Genomic DNA, 16,938 nt, shown 5'->3' on the forward strand with positions numbered 1-16,938 from the left:
TGGCATTTGGCAAACATGATGGGAAGTCATTTCCTTAATTAGGTTACATCATACAAGGCTCCCTCTTAGAGGACTGGAAATTCTCCCTGCTGGCTTGAACTGAGCTGCCATTCTGGGGAGGCCCATGTGGCCAGCCTCTGGGGTCTGCAGATGGCTTCCTGCTCACAGCCCACAGAATCTGGGGCCCTCAGTTGGGCCGGGAGGGCAAGGGGGAGGGTCAGCAGGTGCCAGGCCCCAGAATCCGTGTGCAAAACAGCACTGGTCTCCCCACGTACAGACGTGAAACAGGCTCTATTTTAGAACACAGATTTATTTTCTGAAACATCTTTCTTGATTCCATGTCTGGCCCAGACACACCAGACTCAGCCAACCCCAAGGGCGGGGCCTCTGCAGCCTGTGGATGGGTCTGTCTGCACTCACTGTGACTAAGAAGGTCTGCAGGGAGAAAGGGGGCGGGGGGCAGTTCTCTCACACCAGGCCCTGCATCAGGAAGACTTTCAGCAGAGGCGGAAGGGCCACCCCCAACCTCTGCAGCGCCCCCAGCTGGTTCACCAGCATGGGATGAGGGGCCCAGTGGCTGGGTCCTTAGCCTCAACTACGGATGTTTCTTCCCCTTTCCTCCTCTGGACCCTGAACTCCCCATTTCCAGATCCTTCCTTTCCAGGACCTGTGGATCGTTCTCTTCATCTCACTGAGAGAAGGTCTGGCCCTCGATCTCTGATCTTGTCCCACACGCCTGAAAATTGAGGGGCTTGCTTTCCCACCAGTTCTGAATTTGCCGACTGCATCCCAAAGGCAGCCAAAGTGTGAGGTGCTGATTGCTCAGTTATGTCTGAGTCTTGCGACTCCATGGACTATAGCCCACCAGGCGCCTCTGTCCATGGGACTCTCCAAGCAAGAATACTGGAGGGGGTAGCCATTCCATCTCTGGGTGAACTTCCCAATCTAGGAATCGAACCCAGTTCTCCTGCATTGCAGGAAGATTCTTTACTGTCTGAGCCACCAGGGAAGCCCAAAGGCAACCAGATCTCCTCATATTTCCACCTAAGCTTTGCCCCAGGGCTGCCTACCTCCAGGGAGGGACTAGAACTCTGCTGGGAAAGAGCCTCCACACTCGGGCCTTGCAAGTGCTAATCCAAACAAGCACACTGGATCCGTCTCCACTGCATCTCTCCCCCAAGAGTGAGACCAGGCTGATGCTGTACCCACACATGCAGCTGGGAGACTGGCCGGCGACTGTAGGAGCCTGAAGTTCAGCCACACAGGAGAGTGTGAGGTCAAGTAACAAAGTGATGGAGACCCCACTGACTGCTGGTTTACAGGGCAGAGTCAGGTTCCTGCTTCTCCCGAGTCCTAGAGCCACTGTGTGACCTGTCTCCAGTGCAGACGGGAGCTGTGGCAGGTCACTGCTGTGGGGGGGGCGGGGGTGGGGGCTGGGATGCTTCTGATGCTCTGACGACTCGGACCCTGCCTGAGCGGCTAGAAACCAGAGAAGCGAAGTCGCAGAGCACGAGGCTCCTCACGGAAGAGGCAACACAGGTCAGCAGCACATCGCAGTCAGTCCTAGAAGTCACAGCCGTCTCCGCGTGGACAGGTCTGCTTTCACTGACCGTGTCTGCTAGGCTGCTGTCTCCAGGTGGGAAATACAACCAAGACAAATGTGATGCCGTTTCAGCCACCGATCGAGACGTTCCAAATTCCCTTGCCCCGACTAAAGGGCACAGCGGCCCGTCAGGTTTTCCGGCAAAAACTGGCTACAGTGAAAGGTGTTTTGAAAGGACTGCCAAGGTTTTAAAGAGACTATTAGTGTTGAACTTTAAAAAATTGCCCTTCATCAAGAATCAATTTACCTACAAGTTCAAGTCTCTTCTGCATCCTTTTCAAGATCCTGAGGAGGGTGGTGGAGGGTGGGTGGGGAGTAACAGTGGTCTCAGGAAAAGGGCTTCACAATGGTGAAAGAAATCTTTTCTAAATAGGCTTATTCAAAAAGCAAGCCTGGCGGTGACTAAAACCAAGGTAGTCTGCAAAATGGATTTCTTTCCCAGGGAGAGAGTTCCCAAGTTTTATAACCAGCGAGTATTTTGTGATTATTGTGTTTTCCTCACATGATTATAAGCTGGAGCAAGGCTGGAAACTCCGGAGGGTCCTGACCACAAAGTGCCAATAGTCCAGCCACCTGTTGGGGCCGGATGCCACATTCAAAGGGGCTCCACGACGTCAGAACCATCTGCTTCCCACCCCACAGATTCCCAGAAGGGATGAGAAGCTGATGGAACTGAGGGACAATCCCCCACCCCCAAACGAACAGAACACTCACTTGGGGAACTCAAGTGTGATGCTTGCTTTTAAAGTTTATTGACAACTGTTTGGTCCCAACACACAAAACAGCACTTGAACCACAAAAGAAGTGTTCAAACAAAGTAGACAGTTGAGAAAAACATCTCTTCCCCCAAAATCAATTCAAAACAAACAGTGCAAGATGGGAAAGGGGGTTTTGGTGATAACTTGTCTTTTTTTTTTAAACAGATAAATCTGATATATTCTTTCCACCCAGAAATAAAGTATTTCATCGTCTTAATTTTCATACGTCATTCTGTCACATCAATTAAGCCTCTAGATAAAAAAATAGATAGCAACTGGACTGGCCATTGTGGAGCACATTACAGACACCATGAGCTTTGCACATCTTCAAACGGTGACTGTTAAGAGTCATGCACGCGTCCCAGGCTCCTGGCGACTTCAGTGAACGGTTTGACCACACCCACACGACAGCACACAACTCCAGTCTCTTCTTTGTCTGGTGCCCAAAGAAGCTGCTCTTTGAGGCTTTTCCAAGTGACTTGTAATGGTGCCTCGGGCATTTTTTAAAGTCCACTTTCTCTACCTTCAAACAAAACTAAAGTCCACATGTGCAAATTCAGCCTTACAAAATCTTAGAATAAGGCCACTGATGTTCTCAACACCATCTTTATCATAATGTTTAAAAGCTTTCTAAAAAAAAGTGCACCTCTGCATTTTACTGACTGTCACACTATGTCTGTAGAGGGCATGCCTTCGGGAAGACTGAGCGCCACGACGCCTACAAGGCTTTCCCAGGGCCGCTCCATCTTGGTCGGGGCTGTGTGCTGAGAACTGGCAATCGTTGGCTTCATTGAAAAGATTTGGGGAACAAAAAATCTTACTTGTAAAAAATCTCTCAATAGCCCTTATTTTGTGGCATTTTATCAAAATGCTGGCTATGAAATCAGAGCCCATTTTCTGGCTTTCTAGAAGTTACAAAATAGAATCATTTCCCCAAAAGAAACCATCTAACTAGTGGAAGACCTTATGCCAACAGGTTTTTTCCTGCTCTATGAATGAATCCGCCTTTTTGCCTAACAAATACAACCCATTGTAAATGTCAGGTTTCTCCAGGAGGCGTAAGAGGCCGCCAGTCACCGGACGCCTCGGCCACCTCAAGGCGAAGGTCCCTCCACAGGGCAGTGCTCCCTCAAAGGCTGGCGTTCCATAAATGCCGACATCAGACACCAAAAAACCAAACAAACCCAAACGTGCTTCCAACAGCGAGAAGTAACAGTAAAAGCAGATGCTATTAAAAGACACTGAGTTAACAGATGCAAACACACAGACACGCATACAAAGCTTCCCAACCATCAAAACCAGCTTTAAAATTACGAATACAAGGTTAAGTTGATCAACCTTGGCCTTCCTATGTACAGATAGAATTTCTGCCTCTTCCTAAGGGAAAGAGCATCGATACCGTTCCTGTCAAAGGCACCTCCCTCCTCACCTCTGATTTGTAATTTATGCATTTGATGCATATTCTAGAAAATCAGACTCTCTTCCCAACGCTGCCTCTCGACACACAATAATGTGTGTTGGAATTCAAATGCTGACTTTAAATTCATGACACCAAGACCATCTTCTTTTCCTTAACCTAATCCATGTCAAACTGGAACTTAACATAAAAGGGAAGCTTAAAACATCTTTGACTTTCTAGAAAGCTCAATGGAACCCCAAAGTGGAAACATTTTAAAAAATTTGAGATGAAGCCACATTTGTCAACTACAGACATAGTTAAATAAAAAAAACAAGGCACGCTTACAAGTCACATGGAAGCCAGGAGCCTTCACATCCAACCAGGACATACACTCCTCCTGCCTTGCCCACCCTTCTCCAGTGAGTGATCGCGCAGGACCACCGAACAGACTTTTGCTTCATCACATCTCGTGCATTTGATTAATACTGTCTGAACACATCAGTAAACACAGGCTTAGAGACTACGTTATGCTACATCTAAGATTTTACCACTGGCGTTGCTTGATGGAAGTTAAGACCACTTCCTTCGAGCTGAGTTCTTCCTGCTGTCTTCTTACAGAACACCATTCATTATACTTCATAATAATTAAGAAAAATTTGTTAAAATATATTAAGGATTCTTTAACAAATGCCAGGACTTTTTTTTTTTTTTCCCACAAACAAGTGGGGGAGAAAAAGAAAAGAAAGAAAAACTTCAGCTTAAAGCTGCGTTCAATGTAAAAGAAACAAAACGTACGGAACATGTTTAAAGATGAAATAACTGGCTTCTAGGGGGAAAACAGAAAAGGTTGTGTTTTTTTCAACCTGCTTTTGTGTGCAGAATCAGACAGTGTTTTCCCATCCTAATTCTATGTTCAAACGAGACTCAAAGCTTGGTTATAGGTGCAAAGGAAAAGTTGGCTGCCAATTTTACTCTATTTTTGGGTTGCTTTTTGGCTGGGCTTTCCATGGGGTCCTTGCTGAGCAGCGACTCTGGGGTTTCTGAGGAGGGGCTGGGAGGCGCCGGGACAGCTGCCGAGACACCAGGTGAGCTGGGATCAGGGGGCAGGTTTTCATTCTTTATTGGTACTGGAATTTCAATTTTCTCTTCTTGGTTTAAAATCATAATTTCTGTAAACACAGGAAAGCAAAACATATTCAGTTCTAGGGCCTGCCAGCAGTGTTGGTTTTCAATTCCTCTCATTTCTCAAAAAATTAATCCCCAATCGTCACACACATGGTCTAATTTACACATTAGCTCTGCGGCCAATACCAGGTATCACATAAGTCAGGTGTTTAAAAATTGCGTCTCTGCTCTTTCTTGAATTACAAAACTTCAGAGACCGTCATTTTGGGTTACAAATCAATGGGCCATCCGTGGTTTAAAAACACTTTTTTCTGCTTTCTCTGCCCATTCATTCTCTGTCAGGTAGTGAAGGACCCAGAAAGCCACATGTGACCTAAAGACTTCCAGACCAGAAGGGCCCTGGTACCAGGGAGCCCTGGCTCATTCCCCTGCTCCTAAGGGATCTAAGGTGGGGGAGGGAGGCACACGGGCAGGCAAAGCTAAGGAAGAACCACACGGAGTCAGAAATACCCTCAGAAATCCAGGAAGAGGGACGTCCCTGGGGGTCCAGTGGTTGAGAATCCACCTGGCACTGCAAGGGACGCAGGTCTGACCCCTGGTCGGGGAACTGGGACCTCACGCGCCATGGAGCTCTGAGCCCATGCACTGCAGCTGGAGGCCGGGCGCCGCATGAAGGATCCCGCACGATGCAGCGAAGATCCAGCGTGCTGTGGCTCAGACCCGACGCAGCCCAATAAATACACAAATGTGTATTTTTTAAACTCCAGGAAGAGAAGCAGCCCACTTTTCCTGCAGTGCCCAAAGACTATCTTTCTCTGGTTGAACCACAAATGCCAATGATTAGCCTGCTGTGTGGACAGAGCCACATCACTTGGAAGAGATGTGTCCTGTACTTCAGGCTCCCACTGCGTGTGCGAGGGGCTCCCACACCGAAGGCTCACAGAGGCCCAAAGTGACGGCAGGCACGCAGAGCCTCAGCGCAGCTCTCAGGCTGACACTCTCGGGGGAAAAATGGACAGACCTGTCAACGCCACTCGAGATTATTTCTCTCCCCATCACACGAGGATGGCTGAACTCGTACACTAAACGAGTGTACTAAACACCAAAGCTACACCCACGAAAGAGCTACCCTCAATTTCCTATCAAGTCTAGGCTTGTAGGGATACCACCTCTGCTGTTGCCACAGCCCAGGTCTACCCAGCAGCCAGGGAGGCTCAGGTCCCCCTCTCATCTTCCAGACAAACAGCCTCTTTCAGGTTCTTTCTCTGGGTGACGGGGCCCGAGGCTGGTAAGACTGAGGCCTGTGGTCAGCAGCAGGGTCATCCCCTGGACAGCAGTGTCAGCAGAGCAGGGAAGGACCCGTCACAGCAGAGGAGGCAACGGGGAAAGGCCCCCCTCGACACGGCAGGCGGGCTGGCCTCTCGGTGGGTGGCGATACGGCACGAAGACGAGAGGCTGGGGCTCCAGTCCTGGCTCTGCCCCTTCCTGGCCTGGCACCCTGGGGCCCAGGCCAGCCCTGCCTGCAGCACAAGCTGGGGTTCAAGATGCAGATGCCCTGTCCCTCCCCTATTCACAGCCCCCTGGAGCCCCAGGACCCTCTGAGACCTTTAGCTCATGTCTGGTGACAGGTAGGGGTTGCCCCTGGAGCTGCTGCACTTTACAAAGTGGGGAGCACAGCCGAGGCGGCCCCCACGTGCTGCTCCGTGGGCTCCCTGCCTGAGCACAGTTGCAGTGCCCTCAAGACCGCTGTCGTGCCCTGGCCTGCTGCTTCGCCAGCACCTCAGGCTGTGAGCCCAGCCCTGCAGGAAAGCTGACAGGAGAAGGGTCTGAGTAATCCTCACAGGTATTTTTGTGCCTGCAAAGGTAGAGTGGCTCCCTACGTCCACCACACAGTTAACGTCTTGGCGTGAAGTGTCTGCTGTCTGACTAAAGCCACGAGAACCCACTCCCCCAGGGACGCAGCGTCTCCCACCTGAAGGCTCCTGAGGGTGCTCCTCAAACCAGATGAGATCGGCAGCCTGGAGAACGACGGGATCTGGCCTCAGCTGCGGGGACGGCAGGCAGGAGGGGACGGGCGCACACAGGAGGTCCACCGGGGAGTCGTCCGTCAGGCGCAGCAGCTCCTGCTCCGCAGGATGGGGCCCTGGGGGAGGCGGGTGGGAACGGGAGGAGGTCTGCTCAGGACCAGGCAGCCACAGCATTGCCCGAGGCGCGCCTTCTCCCTGACTCCCTGAAGTCAGGACGTACTCAAGAACGCAAGGTTTTTAAAAAAAAAAACAACCCGCTAACAGAAAGGTCTGAGTCCTCTCTCTAGTAAGTGAAAATGCTGCAGCCAGGATCGCCCGATTTGTGTTATGAACAGCAAAGGACAATTTAAAAACCCATAGCAAGTCCTTGAAGGGAGCACATGTCAGGATTAGAGGGCTCGGGTCCCAGTTCTGTCGCTGCCTCGCTGCGTGCTCTCAGGTAAGCTACTGCTTCTGGAATTTCAGTTCTTGGTTAGGATGGAGGTGACTGCTGAAGCCTGTGCTGACAGCCCGAGACGACGTGCTTTGTAGACTTGTAAGACGCTGCAGAGCCGATCACCCGATCAACACAGAGCACAGCAGCGCCTGTAACTACTTAAAACGACTTGCAGAGCCCTAAGATAAACTGGCAATGGGCGCAGAAGTCAAGGGAGCTGATCCCTATCTTGTACACCGAGAGGGCCACATAGAGTCGGGGTGCCTTGACGGCGCTCTTCAGTTGCACTAGTGCATTCCTGTCAACTCTTGCGCAGGGAAGTCCTGCGATCAAGACTCCCCGACACGCCTGCAGTCAGGGGTCGGGCCCGCAGCCCCCTTCCCCACCAGCCCTTGACCGCAGCTTTCAGTGCCCTTGCCCTGGCCACTCTTGGCAAGAACCTTGGGAAGTCAGTTTAGAGGAATCCCCTCACCCCCGATATCTCATCAAGCTCCTCATCCCACCCCACCCCCAACCTTTGAGGTCTAAGAACCCTCTCAGGTCGGCCGGAATGCCCCGAGCCAGACATCTTCTCTTGAGTGTTTTCAGTCACTGATGCCCTGGCTCTGCTCCTTGCCTGCAGAGCTAAGCTCCATCTCCCTTTCAGAGGGCAGCAGAGTTGATCCCACTGCAACTGTCTTCAAGTATTTCAACAAGCGTCAGGATCGCTTTTCTTTAACACCTGAACAGGGCTGCCATACTGTTGTAACAGGGGCTCCCAACAGCCTTCAAGAACCTTAACTGGTCAACCATCAAATGCAGGCCAGTTTTTTTCTCTGTTATTAACCAAACGCCAGACTCCTTTGGAAAATGTACCAACACGTCCCGTTAAAGAATGAAGACGACCTGCTGTCGTCCTTTCCTGACCCACTCTGACTCCCCCCAAGCCGTGTCCTGGCAGCGCCACCAGCCTTGGTTTTCCCTCTCTCACCGTCGCCACCCACTCCGAGTCTGAGTTCCGAGGCCGGGGGAGACTCGGGCACCTCCAGGATGCGCTCGGGAGCTGAGGGCTGGGTCTCGTGACTGGCAGGGGAAGGACCGAGTGAATTCACGCGACCTGGAGGACAGAAAACACCCGTCAGAGGGGGAGCAGGTGACAGACCTGGGGCCTGTGAAGGGGGGGCAGGGATGGGGCGGACTTACTTTTCATGTCATTTTTTAACACTACAATTCTCTTATGACCATGTCCTTTTATCCAGACCACCTGCACACAAGACATATTACTGGTTATGAAGTGGAAAAGGAGAGGAAATAAACCCTAAAATTATACGTCTGGTAACATACTTAAACATACTAGGATTTAAAAGTAAATTAATGCCACAGAAAATTTTTCGACACTTTGTTTTAAAACAACAGAGGATGGAGACACACACCCTTTATAAAAAGCTGTGTAGTCTTAGAAATCATGAGACTTGGTTTCACTCCTTAAGGTTCTTAAAGATGTCACCTCCCAAATACCAGCTCTGGTATATAAATGAAGTTGGTTCTCATGCGGGAGCTCTCACCAGCTTTTCCAGATACTATGTTCGCCTTAAAAAGAATGAATGGCTCCCTCATGCCTCTCAAGCTAAAGCTCACTAAACCTAAAACAAAGGCCCCTACCTAATCATGCTGCCGCCGCCTCTGCCAAGAAAGGGCAGCAGTGGCCGGGGCTCCCAGCACTCCCCTCACAGCAGTGGCCGGGGCTCCCAGCACTCCCCTCACACGCTGCTGCCACCAAGCCCCTCACCTCGGCTCTCCTGCTGTCCCGGCCTCGTGTCCTTTCCCACTTCAAATGCCAGGCTCCTTCCCCTCCTGGTTCTCTCCACTCCTCCACGGACAGCACCCCTAGGCTCCTCTGCTCTCCCCACGGAGTCCCCGCCCGCGTAACTGAGTGGTGAGGCACCCACTGCCCCCCCCACTTCTCATTGCCCTGCGCCTGCTCACAGTGCCCGCCCCCGCCCCTCTTCATCACGTGGTTAATCAGCTTCTGAACGTCCTGAGGACTCTGCTCTGGGATCCCCATGCCTGGTCCTCCTCCGATGAATGTAGCAAAGGTTTGCAGGATGAAGAAGAAACGCTAAAATAATTCTTTTTCTTTTTTGGCCAACAGTATGTATGTTTTGAAAGGACTGGTTCAAAATGCCTGCCTTTTCATTCTGTCCAACAGAGGCCACCCTTCAAGAAACTCAGAAAACGCCCACCTGTGGGATGGCTCCCAACAGCTCCTCCACACTACTGAAGCCATATGTCTTGGGCTGCAGTGTTTCTCCCACATACTTGCTATAGGCCATGGAAAATTCATGAAGGAAAAGCTGCTGGTAGTGGTAAGTATGAAGCAAAGACCGAACGTTCTTGGCAAACAAATACAGACTTGTTAGCTTCACACACTCCTCTGTCTTGTCATTAGTAAAAACCTGGTCCAGGAGAAAACAGCAGTATTAGAAACTTCCAGAGTGACGGGTCCTGCCTCCTGGGAGAGTGGGTCTCTAAGAGTGAAGAGAGACGCCAAGTGAAATTTGAAAATGGGTCATAAGCCAGGGATTCAAGGACGTCCTCCAAGAGAGGACTACAGCCTTGAGCAACTCTAATTCTGTCTGCAGGTCTCCGGCAGTAGATGTCTGAAGAAATGGTGTGTCAGAAAGCAAGGAAACTGGTAAACTCAGTGAAAGGAGGCAGTGAAGAGGGAGAGCTGACCCGCAGGTGAACAGCGCGGCAGCAGTGGGGACTGAGGCCACCGACCCTCATCTCCCCAGGGACACTGGGATGCGGGCGACGACTTCAGCGTCCTTTCAACAACAAAAGCACAAAACTCTTCTGTCCTCAAGAAAGTAAATAAATCTCTTTACATAAGTCTTTAACATGCCCTCCCTGGAGATCCCTGAGAGAAGGGATCTTTCCTAGCCTTAGCTGGCCACAGGACGCCTTTTGTCCTGAAACGTCGTACAACTAGTGTTCATGTACTAGTTCATACTTGTTCTGATGTGTGTGCTCAGCATCCAACTCTTCTGTGACCCCTTGGACTGTGGCCCGCCAGGCTCCTCTGTCCATGGAATTCTGCAGGCAAGAGCGGGTTGCCATTTCCTACTCTAGGGATCTTCCTGACCCAGGAACTGAACCCACCTCTCTTGCCCTTCCTGAACGGGAAGGCTGATTCTTTACCACGAGCGCCACCCAGGAAGCCTAGGTGTCCTTTCCAGATGGGAAACTCACCAGAGTGTGGGTTTACAGCCATGGGGGCTGAGGAGAGGGACACCCAGAGCAGGCGGAGTTCTTGTTAAACTGACCTAACAGAAACCTTGCAGAAGGCAGGCGAGGATGATCAAACAACAATGGCAGGAAGTCCTCTCCCAACTGGGCTAGCGGGCCCATCAAGGAAGAATACCAAGGACAAGGTATGGTCTAGAAGGTGGTCAAGGGAGCTGATTAATGTTTGCCCAAGGAGAGAGCTTTTAAATTATTTAATTATCAATCACATGGCTATACGGTAACAATCATTTTCTTACATTGCTGATTTAGTTAATATCCTAGCTAGAATCAATTTCTTTGGGGGGGACTATATTAGGTTTCTGGTATTAAAGTTACTTCAGGTTCATAATAGAAGTGGTGTGCTTCCTTTTTTTTTTTTTTCCAGGTGACCTAGAAGAGGTTTTTAAAAAGTTAGAGTTATTTATTCTTTAGGTGAGCTGAAACTCAGTTCTTAACCCATCTAGTTCTGGTGCCTTTGGGGTTTTGGGTTTTTTTTTGGCCATACGGTGGGGCACGCAAGGATCGTACTTTTCCTGACCACACCCCCAGCAGTGGAAGCTCAGAGCCCTAACCACTGGACTGACGGGGAAGTCCCCCTGGTGCCTTTTGTCAGTAGTAAAATTTCAGTGATCTTCAGTCTAAAAAAATTTGTGTTAATTGGTCTAAGTTTTAACTTCTTAAAAATCTGGAGTAAATTTGATCTTTTTACTGGGATTTTACTTATTTCTCCTAGGAAATCAGTGACGACCTGGTGACCATCCAGTCAACCTTCCTTTCCGACCTGCATCTGACTGCTAAGTGACTTGAAGCATCACGTGAGCCGCCTAATTCAGAAAGTGGTGGCAGCGCCAGCATCCAGCCCAGCAGAGGAAAAAGGCACCTCAGTCCAAGGAGCCAGAGGCCGGGGCTCTCGTCCCGGCTTGTCACTTGCTTGGGCAGGGTGCCTGCCCCTGCCAAGGCCTCTGCTCATCTGTAAAACGACCAATCAGCCTAATCTGGACCATTCTGTGATCGAGAGATACCCGAGAGAGTGATTTTCATTACGGTAGTTCCAGAATCATTACCATTCATACCTCAACTAAGTAAGGCAGACTCTTCAGAAGTTCGGTCAAGGTCATGAACCCATATTCACAGGGGTTGAGAGGAGTGCTGTGGGTGCTTTCATAGTGTCTCTTGAGCTCATCGACAGAAAGGTGGGTGGTTCCCTCCCAAGACATCAACAACACCAGCAGCTGGGCAGTGAGAGCACGCAGAGACTTGCGGTTGATCAGCTGAATCTGTTTGCCAGATTCCATATCAGCAACCTGGGGGAAACAAGAATGCACCCTCTTCAGGACTCGAGAGATGGCCCGAGTCACACCCTGTTCATCTAGTTTCAGACTGGCAAGTGAGACCATCAGAGGAAGATCCGTTTTTCTGCAAAACTGAAGTACAGTGAATGGGTTTGCTGCAAGTTCTCGGGGACCCCAGACCAACACTATGGAGCAACTGCAGAACTTTTCTCTCCTGCCCCGCTAGTCCATGATCAGAAACACCCATGGACACCACCACTCCTCCAGGAAGAGACCAGCCCGCTGACGTCCACTGGCACAGCTTATGGACTAAGGGTTGGTGTTCTCAGGGAGCAGGGGGTGGTGAGGCTGCAGTGACCCTCCACAGAGCTGCTCTGCACTTGACTCGCCCCCAAGGGTATGTCCCAGGGACCGGACACAGGAGGTCACAGGAGGCCTTCTCTGCCCAAAGGCAAGCAGCATCCCTCTAGTCCATCAGGAATGAAAAACAGCTGGTGCTGTCACGTCTGACTGTATGTCTAGTTCACAATTTTTTTTTCAGATTCTGAAGGAGATAAAGGGTTTAACTGGTTCACTGCAGAGGGAGGGAAACCTTGTGAGAGAGAAACAGGTTATCATTTGGGGACCAAACAGCACGTGAAGAAATAGGCATTTGGTGACTGAGACCTGCAGGCCTTGGTCAGGGGCGAGTCTGTGACGTGAGTCACACCTGAAGTGTAAACACGCAGAGCTCCAGGATGCACACTGCTCAAGCACGGGTAGGTGAACCACTGCCCACCATGCTGGCGGTTTCCCCCTTTAGCTGATTTCCAGCCAGCACCATGGTCAAGAGCAGGGGCATTGGTCCCTCAGAGGCAGAGCATGGGGGCAGCACTTGACGAGCCAGTCCAATACCAGTGCGTCTCTGGTGCCGACGCCCACCCAGAGATGGGACAGGAGGCTGGTGGGTGGACTCTGACTCCACTACTGTGGTTACGGATTCAGATTCAGAACTGCAGATTGCCTCCACAGACCTGGGGTTTAATCAATCAACAGATCCAAGTCCAGGGGACTCTGAGGCATCTTCTTCGATTATCTGCCCAGATCATTATTGAAGATTCCTGACCTAGGGTACACCCTGGAATCACCTAGTGAGCTTATCAAAAATGCCAAGGCTCAAAACACACCTGGCCTCATCTCTAAGAATCGCAGAGGCCTCGGCATGTCTCAGAAGCCCCCAGGAGACCACCGAGTGCAGCCGGGGCGGCACTGGAGCTGCTGCTTCACCACGCCACCCCAACGCCCCAGCTGCTGGCCCTCCTTCATCACGGTCGGTGGTCATGGCTTAGGGTCTTTGGTCCACTAAAGACCACCACTGCCATCATCCTGAGCAAACGCACGCCCGGGGGCCCGTCTCACACCAGGGCTTTCAGTTTCTCCATGTTCTCATCTCCAAAGACATACTTTTCTACTCTGTTCTACTCCAGACCCCAACCCAGGCCACACTGGAGACCTTATCACTGCCCACTTCCAGAATCACTCATTCAACCACCCTGCCCACCACACACACACGCATCCTGCACCCAAGGGCAGGGAGGCTAGAGCCAACACTGGGGTGGGAGACAGGAAGGCAATGTGAATGCTGAACTCTGACGCTTCTTCAGCTCTGCCAGCACAGACTCCTATTTCGTCCTGGTTCAGGAGCCCTCACCTTGCTTCACTTTGCCCTTTCATCCATCTTGGCACTGATGGGCCATTGCCTCATTAACATTCTTGTCAGTACTCTACACTGCTTTGTCCCTAGGCCTTTTCATTGCACCCCTTTGGCAAGAGCCCACCTTGAACCTTCTCCCCCTAAGCGGCTGCGCTCACCTTGCACGTAACAGAGAACAGCTCTAAGGGAACTCCCTCCTTGGCCTGGTGACACACACCAAACTCACCCCTATCTGCAGCTGCCCCACCCCTTTTCCCTTCTGTCAAAATACTAACCTCAGACCTATGCCTCCCTCCACGGAATGCCAACACCCACAATTCTGGCCTCCTCGGGACCCTCACCCCCTCACCCCTTCTCTCCTAAGTCCGTCTCTCTCAGGCAGCTCCTCTGTGGCAGCTCTCAAACACGCCAAGCCTCCCAGACTGGAAAGAAGACCTGCCCCTGAGTTCTCATTGGCTTGCTCAATACCGTGGTCTCGCACTCTTCTCCATCACAGGCAAACACGCCAAAAAGCTGCCAGTTATCTGCTGCCGATTTTGTGCCTCCTCGTTGCTCAGCCCACTCCACGTGGCTTCCGTCTCATGCCACCCTGACGCTGCCACTGCTCCGGCTGGCAGCACGTCGACCTGCCTGCACTCAGGCTGGCCCCAAGCTCGCAGGAGTCCTGCTGCACCCGCCCTCTCTTGGGAGAGGTGCTGCCAGCCGCCCCTCCTCCTTGGCCTTGGCCATGCCCCCCTCCAGAGTCCTTTCTGTTCTCAGCTGCTGCCTCCCTGCCTCCCGTGAAGGGTCTTCCTCCTCTAACTACCCAGCACAGAAACAGACTCCTCCCACAGCTGTGACTGGGGCGGCCACCACTCCCCACGTTTTCCTTCCATTTCTTCCTCCCTGCAGTGAGTTATCTTGGTTCTGTGACAGGGGCAGCCTGCAAACCGTCCGGCCGCTCTGCCCAGGGCTGGAGGGTTGACGCAGTGCAGGCCGGGGAGGAAGAGGCAGCCACCCTCTCCAATTCAGCCTCACCAGCACCCAAGGCAACTCTGAGCCCCAGACTGCTCCTAAATCTACTCCGTAAGTTCAGAAGGAAGTGCTATAGAACATCAAGTAACACACACTGGAAAGCAAAACTATACTCCCAATAAATATTAAAAAGAAAAAAAAAAAAAAAAAGCCAACAGGGAGATGGATCTTAAAAAAAAAAAAGAACCTGGAAAGAAGAGAGCTGTAATTTCAGTCTCCCCAAAACTCTGTAGACAAAGATCTGTGTAGAAGGATCCAACTTCAGGTCAGCAGGACTGAGACATCTGAGAATAAACACCCTGGGATAAACAGGCGACTGCGTCGGTTCACAGATGTTACTTTGGGGAGGCTGCTAATAGACCCACAAAGGCAATCCCCAAAATCTCACCCGCCAAACCCAAGTCATCTCTTATGACCGAATAAGGTATTAACAACACAGAACGTGTTGCACAACAGCGGTGAGCAGCGCAAGGTGTAAATACCAAAACACTAAATCATATGCAGCTATCCTAATGAGGAGTATACCACCACAAACCTCACTCTGTGAAAGAAAATAATCCCGTTACCTTTACGACATGGCAGAGTTTCTGTGTTAATGCTGAAACTGAACTGACATCGTAGTCTTGGAGACGAAATGTGTAACCAAAAGTCTTAGCATATTCCTTAAGCAGATCTGTCATCATAAGGCAGTTATCTTTTTGGGACCGAAGGAGTTTAACGAACTGGGCAGCTAGAGCTTTGAATCGTTCAACCTCTGTCAAAGTGAGGATCTTCTCTTCTCCACATTCCAATACCTTGGAAAACACAGGAGGAGGAAAGGGAGAATGTTCATGGGATAAACTGGCATGAAAACATATACAATTAAGAACTAAGAAGCACTTCTGTCCAGTTTCAGTTTTGCAAGGTTAGAAAGTTCAGGAAATTGGTTGCACATGAGGATATCTAACACTGCTGAACTGTACACTTAAAAACAGGCAGACAGGTAATGTGTTTTATCACACACAAAAAATTTTTAAGCACTGTGCAGGTCAAAAATGGGTGATAGCAGGGACTTTCTCAGTAGTCCAGAGGTTAAGACACCACACTTTCCAAGCAGGGAATGTGAGTGTGATCCCTGGCTGGGGAACTAAGATCCCACACGCTGCATGTCGCAGCCAAAACAAGTGTGCATGCTCAGTTGTGCAAATTTTCATCCTTTTTTGTAACTCCCACTTCCAAGGCAAAAAGGCCTAGATTTTCCTTTATTCTCCCCATATTGTTCTGAAAAATAGAATTTCTTCACTTACTTGTAAAATATCAGGTATGGCTTCAAAAAGTTCAAGTAGTTTGGTAAAACCATAGTATGCAAGTTTGCACTGCCGGCCAAAGTGGTGATGGTAAGAGGGGATAAACTTATTAAAGGGCATCCGGAAATGGGGTTGATGCCGCAGCAAATCCACAACATCTTTGGAGAACTGTTTTGTCCTTTCTATTTCATCCTGAGTACGTTCTTAAAAAACAAAACAAAACAAAAAACCCATAAACCACAATTATCTTTGACCCATTTGTATTCTCATCATTAGTGCAGTTAGTCCTATGCACTAGGACTATAAGAGATACCATCTTTACCTTCCAAACACAACCTAAAACATACTCTTCTCTCTTTCCAAATGGCTTTCAAACTTGATCTAGGGCAGAACACCAGGAAGCCATGACACACACACGCACACATACACACCTATGTGACTTCATCTCACAAGCTAGAAATAATCTCTCTAGCCCCTTCACCTCCCCAGACCCATTCCATATATATGAACATGACACACATACATATCTCTGTACTTTTGTAATCTAGAAATTATTTTATTAAATCACACTTCTGGATATTCATGTGCTTTGTTTATTCAGCTGCTCTTCAGTTAAAACTGCTAGCAGCAACAGGTACTAAAAGTTTAACAAAAATACAGGGGGGAAACATTTAGATGTATGTTTCTATTAAATTTTAAATGAGGATTCTAGAAATAATGACCAGTCATTTTAGCTTTGAAACACTATGACTTCATGGACTTCAGCGTCCTGCAAGAGCATAGTTTAAGAATGTTCCACACATCAACATGCGTGGAAGAACATGACTGTACATAGATTTAATTTTTCTTAGTTCCCATTTCAGACCTCAGCTGGAACTAGCAAAATGTGAAAGATGAAACATTCATTTGTGTCTTTTTTCCTTCTCAGGTGTGCAGAGGAAAACATCTTAAAAGAGTGAAAAATCAGACAAGCAACAGCCAGGTAGCTGACTCAGGTGGGTAATTACAGCAGAAGCAGCCACAGACAGGCTAAAGGAG

At 49.9% G+C, this 16,938-nt stretch overlaps 1 protein-coding gene across 4 annotated transcripts in view; it reads right to left on the bottom strand.

Moving 5' to 3' along the window:
• Positions 1 to 2,331: 2,331 nt before the first annotated feature.
• The window catches only part of MARF1 (meiosis regulator and mRNA stability factor 1), a 39,619-nt gene continuing 25,012 nt past the window's right edge, over positions 2,332 to 16,938 (bottom strand). For 3 of the 4 annotated variants that reach the window (XM_055561440.1, XM_055561442.1, XM_055561439.1), the window contains exons 20-27: positions 15,901 to 16,103; positions 15,181 to 15,408; positions 11,689 to 11,919; positions 9,571 to 9,783; positions 8,531 to 8,591; positions 8,319 to 8,444; positions 6,858 to 7,028; positions 2,332 to 4,929 (exon numbers count right to left, since the gene is read on the bottom strand). In XM_055561440.1, coding sequence (XP_055417415.1) covers positions 4,685 to 4,929; positions 6,858 to 7,028; positions 8,319 to 8,444; positions 8,531 to 8,591; positions 9,571 to 9,783; positions 11,689 to 11,919; positions 15,181 to 15,408; positions 15,901 to 16,103 — 1,478 coding nt within the window. In that variant the 3' untranslated portion in view covers positions 2,332 to 4,684. The remainder of the gene's footprint in view (positions 4,930 to 6,857; positions 7,029 to 8,318; positions 8,445 to 8,530; positions 8,592 to 9,570; positions 9,784 to 11,688; positions 11,920 to 15,180; positions 15,409 to 15,900; positions 16,104 to 16,938) is intronic. The other variant, XM_055561441.1, reaches the window with a different exon arrangement.

This window comes from Bubalus kerabau, chromosome 23, assembly GCF_029407905.1.
Source record: "Bubalus kerabau isolate K-KA32 ecotype Philippines breed swamp buffalo chromosome 23, PCC_UOA_SB_1v2, whole genome shotgun sequence".
In the NCBI taxonomy this organism is placed as follows: domain Eukaryota; kingdom Metazoa; phylum Chordata; class Mammalia; order Artiodactyla; family Bovidae; genus Bubalus; species Bubalus kerabau.